Source organism: Gossypium raimondii, chromosome 8 (assembly GCF_025698545.1).
Source record: "Gossypium raimondii isolate GPD5lz chromosome 8, ASM2569854v1, whole genome shotgun sequence".
Taxonomy (NCBI): domain Eukaryota; kingdom Viridiplantae; phylum Streptophyta; class Magnoliopsida; order Malvales; family Malvaceae; genus Gossypium; species Gossypium raimondii.
Window position 1 is genome coordinate 40,999,510 of NC_068572.1, and position 10,461 is coordinate 41,009,970.

Below are 10,461 nucleotides of genomic sequence, written 5' to 3' on the forward strand. Positions count from 1 at the left end.
GCACACAGCCTAGGACATGGGCATGTGTCTTATTGATTTTTAGGTGCAGGTTTTTCCACACGGCATCATGTTGTTACACGGCCTGGTGGCACGATCATATTGTAACAACCCATTTTTAGTGGTGTCTGAAACGGTGGTTTTGGGACCACAAATTCAACAAGTGAGTTCATGTAAATAGTATTTCAATTATACAAGTCAATAATAGTTTTTATATTAAATTCTGATTTGAGGAATTTTAACTAACTGAATTAAAAGTTAGTATAAGTGGTTTGGTTCAAAAGTCAAGTGGTAATTGAAAACGAGGTATTAGGACCTTGTTTCCATAATTTGAGGCCGTAAATATTTTTATTAAATATTTACAGAGTCGTATTATATGTAAATTGAAGTTTGGTCTAGTAGTTTTGATTATTTATTGCTCAATTACGGTAAAAGGATTAAATTGTAAAAGAGATAAAAGTTATTTTCTTTTGATTTAAAAATAGTAAAGGGACCAAAATGGTAATTAAACAATGGTCAAAAAGTCCAAGCTGTGGTGACATGATTAAATCTACTAACTTTTAGATATTTTCTCATTTAGTCCTAATTAGTTTAGGATTAAATTGAAATTAAGCTTGTTTAGTTAAATTTTAAAATAATTGAAGGACCAATTATGCAATTAAAACCTCTTTAAATGGAAAAACGAGAAATGTGTGGAATTTTCTAGTTTTGTAGTTAATTACTATTAGATCCTTATTAATTAGTAATTAAAGAAAAAATACTAAATCGTAAAAATTGTAAAAGTCAATCACTATTAGTTTATAAGGTTTAATAGGGGATTAAAATGGTCTTTAACCCATAATTAAATATGGTGAGTGGTGGAATTTGTTTTTAGTATAAAAATATGCTAATTTTATAAATAAAGAATAAATAAATTAGGTTAAAAAGGAGAAAAAGAAAAGAAATATAAATTATTACTTATGTTTTTCTTCCCTAGACCGGAACCACCATTTTTAGGACATGGGAGGTTCAACTAAACTTAGGCCTGTTGATTTGGTGAGTAAATTTCGTCTGTTTTTAGTAATTTTTATGTTTAAAAGCTTGTATTAGCTTAATCTAGATAAACCCATGACTAATTTGTAATACTGTCAAATGTTTTGGATTATGCCATTATGATTTTAGTATATTATTAAAGTTTTATGATATATTATTAAGTTTGGTTGTTAAACAAGACTATTTTGTAAAGTAGTTTTTTGTTAATTTTAATGTAAATGACTAAAATGCGAAAGTGATAAAATTGCAAGGACTTGGTGTAAAATAAAAACAAGTAGGGGTTGTAGAGAGGTATTGAATAATTTGGCTGAAATTAATTGTGGTTAAAAATGGTTAAATTGCAAGTTTTGAGCTTAAGGACTAACTTGTATAAAAGTAAAATATTGGGGGCAATTTCATAAAAATGTCAAAAAGGACTTAATTGCATAAACGATTTAATTTTGCTGTTGAAATTACTAAATTGAATGAAATTATTATTTTAGATCAAGAACAAGTGGAAAATCGATGAAAAGAGAAAATTACCGAATAGTTCTTGTACATTTGTCATTACTGTAATTTAGTCAGGTAAGTTCGTATGTTATTTATACTTCTAATGATTCTTATATTCTATGATAATATTTTTTAAATGTTATATTGTACAATAGTATGACCTTGAAAACTAAAAATAGAATATCGATTATACTGAATGTTTGCTCAAATGAGCATTATCCACTGATTGTACTAAATGCTTGCTCAAACAAACATTATCCACTGATTATACTAAATGCTTGCTCAAACGAGTATTATCCACTAATTATACTAAATAAGATTTTCTATGCCGATGATTGGACACGAACACTAAAATAATGCTCCGAATATTATTCATTTGATGGAAGTTGTGATTGTCTGAAATTTCATTGTCTAAATGCAAAGTTTGATTTATCATGTTTATGTGGGTAAAAATTTATTGATTATTCTTACAAACTTACTAAGTTTTATGTAAGCTTACTTGTATTTGGTTCATATTTTTAGATTACGTTTTTGTGGACTCGAAAGATCAGATCAACACAATAAATGACATTATCCAGAAATCTTTGGTAAACTTTGATTTTGGTTTGATATATATGGCATGTAATAGGACCCTTTTGGATATGTTGAATTGGTACTTAGTTTTGTGCAAGTTTACACTTTAGGTTGTGTTGTTATGTTTGATTAACTGTGGAAATATGCATGCTTTATTTAAGTTGAATTATGGTATGAAATGAAAAGTTCCGACTTGTAAGGTAACACTTTGCAACCTTATTCCGGTAATGGAATGAGATGTGGGTGTTACACGTGTGACCCTGAATTATATAGTCTATGCTATGTCACACATTTGGCTACGCAGTCATGTCTTTGAACCACACGATCTAAGCTCTGTCACACGGTCGTGTGACCCCTATTTTCAGTTTTTATCATATTTTTCTATTTTGTTTCAGATTAGTCCCTATTAGTTCCCAAACTATTTTTAAGATCTCGTAAGCTCAGTTGAAGGTTCATAAATGTAAATATGCTATGAATGATATGTAGTATGATTTTTTGGTATTTAAATTAATATTTGAAAGGTTTTATGTTGTCATTTATTTTGTTAAGTGTCGTAATACTCCATAGCCCTAATTCGGTGACAGAGATAAGTTACGGGTGTTACATTCTATTTCTTCTTCCTAAATCTTAACAATCTCTTCTTCTTCTTTAGGACTGGAAGCTAAATTTTTGGTTTAGTCAGTGGATGTTTCAATCTCCTGGTAAGTTCTATAACTCTGTATGTTGATATTTCTAAAGAATAGGGATGTTATAAGGCATAAAAATAGTAGAGTGTGAGTGATAGGTCCTGCATGATGGTTGCATGAAATTGATATGTTGGTAAACTATCTGTAAATGGAGTTTTAATGGAAGTTCCGTGATCTTTTAAGTAGTTGTATTGTTGGTTCGAGTAGGACTATCAGAATAGGAACTCCGAGCTAAGGTAAATATGAGTTTCAAGTGAGTCTTTAACCTGACTCATGCATGTTAATTTATAATGATTATTCATATGTTGATGTCTCATCAGATAACTGATGAGTGTATGTGTGTGTGAAGTATCGTAAAGTTTTCGCATGTTTACAAATGAGGTATATGATGCGCTATATGAATAAGGTGACGCGTAGTATGTTTGCATGTGAAATTAGATATTTGAGAGTATGAATCCGTCAGGAGTATGGGTGAAATCTAAGTGTGTTATGTGTTAAATGAGAAATGCATGACTAAGTTTTTAGAGAATAAGGGGTTTGACGAAGTGTCGAGAAAATATATGATATGATAATGGACCTCGCGGTGGTATTTGGCGAAGTCTGCTGGGACTAAAAATACGAGGTTTGCCGAGAAAGTAAACATGAGAAGAGGCTAGTATGACAGATACGTGAAAAGACCATAGCCATGGCACATTTTGGAAAAAAAATCAATACAATAAGATCTATTCTGGGATGCCTTCGCGGTGTACTCTATGATGCCTTCGTGGTGTATTCTGTAACGCCCTTGAGGCGAAATCTAGTTAACCGCCTTTATGGCGAGATTTCGGTAAGCTTTAAGACTTCTATACTAGTTGACTCTATGGCAAAGATCTGGGTAAGTTTGAAGATATCCCTGTTTGGATAGCCTTGTGGCAAAATTTGAATTCGCCCTAGGGGTATTTCCTAAAAGAGCTCTTAACAATGTTTCTGAAAAGTGAGTCCGTCATAGTAACTCGTTAATACAGAGAACTTGACATATTAGTAATCATGGGTGGTCTAAGTGTTTGCCAGAAATGAGTTTGTCTACACTATGTATGAAAGTTATCTAAATTTTATGATATCCGCCAGATTTGAATATTTCCATGCTATGTATAGAGTTTATCTAGAGTCTAAGTTGTTCGCCAAACCTAGGCGTTCTCATGATATGTAACATAGTTGTCTAGGATTTTATGGGATAACTTAAAATGTTTCATCCATAAGAATAAGTTGTGGTTCAGGTTGATTTAAGATATGATCTAATTGGTATCCTGATAGCTGCCAAATTTAGTATGAAAATCAGCCAAAGGTAGGATCCGTATGAAGTTCATCCTAAAAAATCAGTTAGTATAAGTATCTGCCAAGAATAATATTGTGAGAACACCATCCTAGGTGAAGAATTCAACATCTGCCTATGTGAGAATCTGTCGACGGTAGATCTTGTATAAATATCTTTCTGAGTAATGCATCCGTCTTCCAAAGAGGAAATGAGATCCGCATTGAGTGGTGAAATCTGTAATCCACCTAATGAGTGAATTAGCATATATGTATGCACCTGATATTAAAAAAGTACCTGCCAAAAACTGAAAAAAAAATCCAAAATCTTCAAGTTAAGGAATTCAACTAAAAACTCTCAAAGGTGACTTGAGTTAAAATTCACTAAGTTCATTTGAACTTACAAGTGCCAGAAGGGACCAAGCCAAGAATGCGCCAGTGTGACAGTTCAAGTTGCGATATTATATATACAGAGGACACTATAGGGATATGGCACTTAGTACTTTAGGCCATGAAAAAGTCTGTCTTTAACAAGGTTTTTAAGTTATAACATCATATGTTGCTTTTGAAAATTTGATGTAATTATTAAACATTCTCTTTTATCAATCTTTTATTTTAAGATCAGGATATAAAGAAATAAGAAACAAGGTTTTTAAGTTGTAACGTTTAGAATGATTTAACGCCTGTTGAATTTTTTTTTGCTAAGTGTTTAAGTTTTATAACATCCAATATCTGGATCCAATAATTCGGGTTGGGTGTAGGGTGTTACACTACCACTGAATATGAAACATATTTCAAAATGTTGGAAAAGATCAGACATGACAAGTTAAAAAAATACTTCTAACAAGAAGCGTTTTTTTCTGAAAAGTTTTAAAGATAATATTCTTGTTCTGCCACAAAAAGATGTGATGCAAATTTTATCTCGGGACTCTCGAATTTTCAAAAACTTTATCCTAAAATTCTCAGGTTTTTAGAAATTTTATCTTGAGATTCTCGGGTTTTCAGAATTCAATCTAATTGTTAATTTCTTTTTATTTTTTCAAGAAGTGTTTTTGGGTGGTGTGGTAAGAAAAGAGGTGAAAACGTACCACATAGGATGTGTTTTTACTGAAAGCGAGTCCTATATGACACATTTTTCACTCTAATGCATCATACACAATACGTTTTCACTCTCTCTCATGCCATGTCACCCGAAAATGCTTCTTGCAAGAAATGTTTTTGTCATTTGTCCCAAAATCGACCCTTTTCCCTAATTTTTAAATAAAATGGCTTAAAGCCCTTTTTTTTTAACCGACATATATATGCCTTCTTTTTTGCCTTATTAAAAGTTTTTTCATGCTTTAATCAATAAATTAGCGTAAATTGGTTAAATCACGTACTCTTATAATCACATATTTTTAGTAAATGTTATAGATAATGAGTCAAACTGTTTAAATTTTAAAATTTTGATCATTTGAGTTTTTGTTCTAAATATTTAGGATTCGGGTCATTCAATTTCCTAATTAATTTTTGATTTGGGTAATCTCAAATTCAAGTTATTTTAGATCGTTTTAAATTATTTTCGAGTTAGGATTTTTAGGTTTGAATTATTTAAAGTTATGGTTTTTTAAGTTATTTTCTGACTTATATTGTTTAGGAGTTAATTATTTTTAGTAAAAAAATGGTTATCTAAATTTGTATCCGAAATTTGATGTTAAGGGTCGAACTATGAAGATATTGAAATCGTGCATGAAAAGCAAGCCGACCCCTCTTCCAAAGTTGCCGTACAAACATGGTCCCTTTAACTTTCTTTATAGGTGAAGGAAAAATGTATAATTATAGAAGAAAACCCCATTTAAATGCGTTTTCAATAAGTTAAACAGTGATCACAAATCATAAAGAAGATTTTATTTTTTAGAAAAAAGTTAAGTGATTTGTCATATAATAAAATGTCTTGTAGTGTGATAACGTAAAGGGAAAGGAGAAGATGAAACATGAGGCCAAACTCTAAGGCAATCTCACCCGTTTGGATCAAACCACGTGGATCTTGGCGTGCTTTTGATAACACAAATAAAATAAAATAACAAAAGTGGGTCCCTTGAAAAGCAAAGCCTGATTAGGCAAAGAGCAATGTGCGAGTGAGAAAGGTGGCGAAAGGCTCGCCTTTATGGCGACACCCGGGCCGTGTATCGTGTGGCTTGGCCTATTTTGTTTTAATTTCACACCCCATGGCGAATAAGGCTTTGACTTACTATTTAAGGTATTTAAGGTTAGAATCTCATCGTGTAAAATTGTACATTACCATGAGGAGCCTAACACTAAAAGAAATCAAGCAAGCCAATGAAATAATATGGTAAAATAGACAACCATTGGCCATAATTTGAATGCTAGGCATAAATACTCATATGTGATTCTTAAACATTCATGCACACTCTTCGTCCCTTTATCATCTAAAGCTAGTTTACTTCCTTATTTTCATCTTTATCCTTTGGTGATATAAGTATCGACACTCATCTCAAAACACAAGCTCCAAGCTCAATCTATGTCTGAGAAGACATCAAAATTGTTGGTTTGTTGTAAATTCTTAATTGCTATAATAATAACAACTATAAAGCTCAATCTCCTAAAATATTTTAAAGTTGAGAATGGTATTTAATGCCGTCTATTAAGAGTGTTATTTGGGGCAGTGGAGGGAGAATTTCATGCAATAATAATCAGGAGACAGTAGGTGGGAGTGGTTGACATGGAATCAAGTGAAGAACAAAGACATATGATCATAATTTTGCATCAAAAACAGTTCCATTTTCTATTTTGGTTTTCTCTTTTAAACAACTCATATTAATGTACGAACTTGGGTCTAGTTTTTTCTTTTTAATTTTATACTTACATTGGTGAAGTTATAATAATTCAAATTGAATTAATTACTACACATAATCAAGTGTGGATCAAATTGGAAATATCAAAATTTTAGAGTCTCAATCTGCTAATTTATATTTAATATTATGTTCAGAATTTTCACTATCAAAATGGTTGAATCAAGATCAAATCATATTAACTTTTTGTTTTAAATAAAATAAATAATGAAAACATGAAACATGCATATAATAATTTAAAAATGAAAAAAGGCTCTCATCCTTACCTTTTTTTTTTTTTTTGAAGGTATTGATATCACAACGAAATATTTACTAATTAAAAGAAAGTAGTATGTGAAAAAGAAGATGCTAAATTAAATCCCTAATACAGAAAAAGTTAAGAACCGAATTATTGAAGGGATACAAAGGTAAGTTGAGATTACACGCAAATTATGTCAGCCTGCCCATAGAGGATCAAATTCGAATCCCTTGTTTTGTGCCTCATGTCATGCTAAATCTCACGTGCAATTCTTTTCTTGGGTTAACATCCTCAAATTATAGTCCAAATTTTAATGAAATTTAAAATATTTTAACTGAGTTGTTAAAATATTGCTATAATATCCATCAAGTCTCCCTATTAATCTAGCTGAAATCTATTGTACCTATAATTTGGATCTAAAATATCTATGCTATGAATACACATGTGCTTACAATTGAATACTTAAATTGATTGGTAAATTGGTGAAAGAACATGGTTGATATGGTAATATTTTGAGAATTCAATTTGAACATTTTGAAGTATAAGAATTAATTTAAAATCTAAACAATAGTTTAGGGACCTTTAGTGAAATTAACCCTCTTTTCTTCCCACTCTAAAATCCAAATCCTAAAGCCAAAATAAAGAGAATTTCGATCTTTCTTCTTCTTTTCTTTTACATGGAGATTTTCGTCGGCTGCAAAAGAAAAGTTGGCCATTACCACCGACTGAATAAGTGAATAAATTTCTACAAATAAAAAGTGAATATATGAGCATATATGCATTTGATTTATGCCCTTCATTTTCACACCTAGTTCAGGTTTCCTTTTGTTGTGATTTTTTCCCACTCAAGTTTTAATAAAAATATTATATTCAAAAGAGAAGAACTCAGACGTTCACACTATGAAATGGATTAAAATGCAGTCAAAATCCAGGTTTCAAAGCGTCGGACCATATGTACTGTCCGAATCGATGAGGTCATGCAGAGACAACCGGCACTGTTGAATTTCAGCACAAAAAGTTGACCTGTAATTGCCAGTCAATCCCTTTTTTTAATTTTCTTCCCGTATTTCTATACATACTCTTCTCTCTGTCTCACTCCATTAGCTAAAAATCTCCACTTTATTTTCCAAAACCTAAAAGTCTGTTTCACACCTACCTTATAAATCACATCAAACCCTACTCTACCCTTTCTTCCTTCTCCCTTTACCCCCTTGTGGCTGTGCTGCCTGCGAGACCTTTTCATGAAGATACAATATTTGGGGCTTTCTTTTTTTCGTTGACTGATATTCATGGAGAGTAAAGAGGGTGTATTAAAGATGGAGGAGGAGTTGGGGAACTCCTTTTCTGATTATTTCCCATTGCAAAGTATATTTGATTGGAGCTGTGAAGGAGGAGGGAATATGCCATTAGGGTTTATGGAGTTGTTGGGTGTTCAAGACTTGAAGCCTCCTTTGTTCGATATGGGACAACAACAAGCTCCATCTGCCGTAGTAAACCAGGCTTTGAATCCTTGTTCTACGAAAAACGAGCGTTTTAATTATCAGCCTGCAACCCCCAACTCGTCCTCGATTTCATCAGCTTCAAGCGAGGCTGTCAATGATGAACCTATTCAAGTCGATGATGACCAAGAAGAAGACCAGCAAAAGACCAAGAAACAGTGAGTACTACAAGCATGGGTCCTTTTATGTATTGTGTTTTGGGTTTTATTCTTAAACAGTCAAAGTGAGACACCCCTATTTTTTTCCCATTTGAAAACTGATGAGGTGTGTGTGTGTTTTTGGCGTTTGTGACGGTGGTGGGTCTAGGCTGAAACCCAAGAAGACAAATCAGAAGAGACAGAGCGAGCCGAGATTCGCGTTCATGACAAAGAGCGAGGTTGATCATTTAGAAGATGGGTACAGATGGAGAAAGTACGGCCAAAAAGCTGTAAAAAACAGCTCCTTTCCTAGGTACTAACTTCAAAGTTTCAAGCTTTTTTAACCCCATTTTAGATAAATTTTCAGACGACCTCCATGGTTTTAATTTATTTTTGGAACTCGCAGGAGTTATTATCGTTGCACCACCACCTCATGTAACGTGAAAAAAAGGGTGGAGAGATCTTTCACTGATCCTAGCATGGTGATCACCACTTACGAAGGCCAGCACACTCATCCCAGTCCCATCAAGCCTCGTTCCAGTCTAGGTGGTGGCGCCGGTTCTGCTCCTTATCACTATCGGCAGCAACGACAGCCATTTGTCAATACCTTGCCTCCTTTGAACTTTGGACACAACAATGGCTCCATTAAAGCCGGTAATTTTCACCATGAGAGGCGATTTTGCAGCCCGGGATCGTCTTTGCTTAAAGACCATGGCCTGCTTCAAGACGTTATACCATCCCATATGCTGAAAGAAGAGTAGAATTACAAAACCCATTATCGCTATATATGTAAATGCAAAAATTCCCTCACTGACTTGGGTGATCAGTTCATTCTGGTATGTAATTTTCTTGCCGACAAAGTGGAGATTACTGCACTGTATAACTTGGTTTTGCTTTTTTATCAAATGGAAGAACTTAGTTAAATAGTTTTTCTTATTTGGGTCTCTTTTCCCCCCTCCATTTTTACCTCATTTGGTGGGTTTTGGACATGCAGAGGTTATATACACCACGGAAATTTGGTTCATCCTTCTCTAATTCTTCTGACCCTTTGTTTGTCCTATACCTTTTGTTTTAGTTGTTGAAGGAATGTGCATTGATTCCCCTTCTCCCCATTGAAGGCATTGCAATCGAGATTTTGATGGCTAGGATTTTCTCAGAGTACAATAAATGTAGAAGCTAGAAAAAGCTTTCTATTTTGTCTGGGGAATCAACGAAATCCTCTCTCTTTTTTTTCTTTAATGTGCTGCATCTAAATATGCTTTTTTTGGGGGGGCAAATGGAACATTAACTCAACATTTCCACTCATAAATTTGGTTCATTGAATGGTGGGGGGATTCTGTGAATTGTATAAGAATGCCATTTACATTGACATGCTCTATATGAATCAATATCATGGAGTAAACTCATATAAAAAATTCTGTGACAAAATACAAAGGAGATGATTGGGAAAATGGGTTTGAAAGTAAAAAGGGGAAACCAGCCGCCTGAAAGAGTAAGCCTGGAGCCTGCCAAGTCACTGATAATCCGTTACGTGAGTCCTATAGGGCCTACCACCGGCCCCCAACAAGGACTCGCTGTGTGAAAGCTACATACATGCTTCGGGACCCTGCATAAAGGAGAAAACAGGGTTAAGGTAGGCCTTTGGGCTAAAAGCTAAGGTAGACTAAA

The 10,461-nt window shown here is 33.4% G+C and overlaps 1 protein-coding gene across 1 annotated transcript; it reads left to right on the forward strand.

The window, feature by feature from the left end:
- Positions 1–8,256: 8,256 nt before the first annotated feature.
- On the forward strand, positions 8,257–9,729 carry LOC105791466 (WRKY transcription factor 23). The gene is made up of 3 exons (XM_012619537.2): positions 8,257–8,814; positions 8,963–9,106; positions 9,200–9,729. Exons 1-3 carry the CDS (start codon positions 8,447–8,449, stop codon positions 9,552–9,554), a joined length of 867 nt encoding a protein of 288 aa, XP_012474991.1. The 5' UTR covers positions 8,257–8,446; the 3' UTR covers positions 9,555–9,729.
- The last annotated feature ends 732 nt before the right edge of the window (positions 9,730–10,461 follow it).

Bases quoted from the DNA above. Each gene is read 5' to 3' on its own strand.
- LOC105791466 (XM_012619537.2), top strand. From the start codon at position 8,447: ATGGAGAGTAAAGAGGGTGTATTAAAGATGGAGGAGGAGTTGGGGAAC. The intron at 8,815-8,962 runs GTGAGTACTACA...TGGTGGGTCTAG, and splicing joins CAGCAAAAGACCAAGAAACA to GCTGAAACCCAAGAAGACAA. The intron at 9,107-9,199 runs GTACTAACTTCA...TGGAACTCGCAG, and splicing joins AAAAACAGCTCCTTTCCTAG to GAGTTATTATCGTTGCACCA.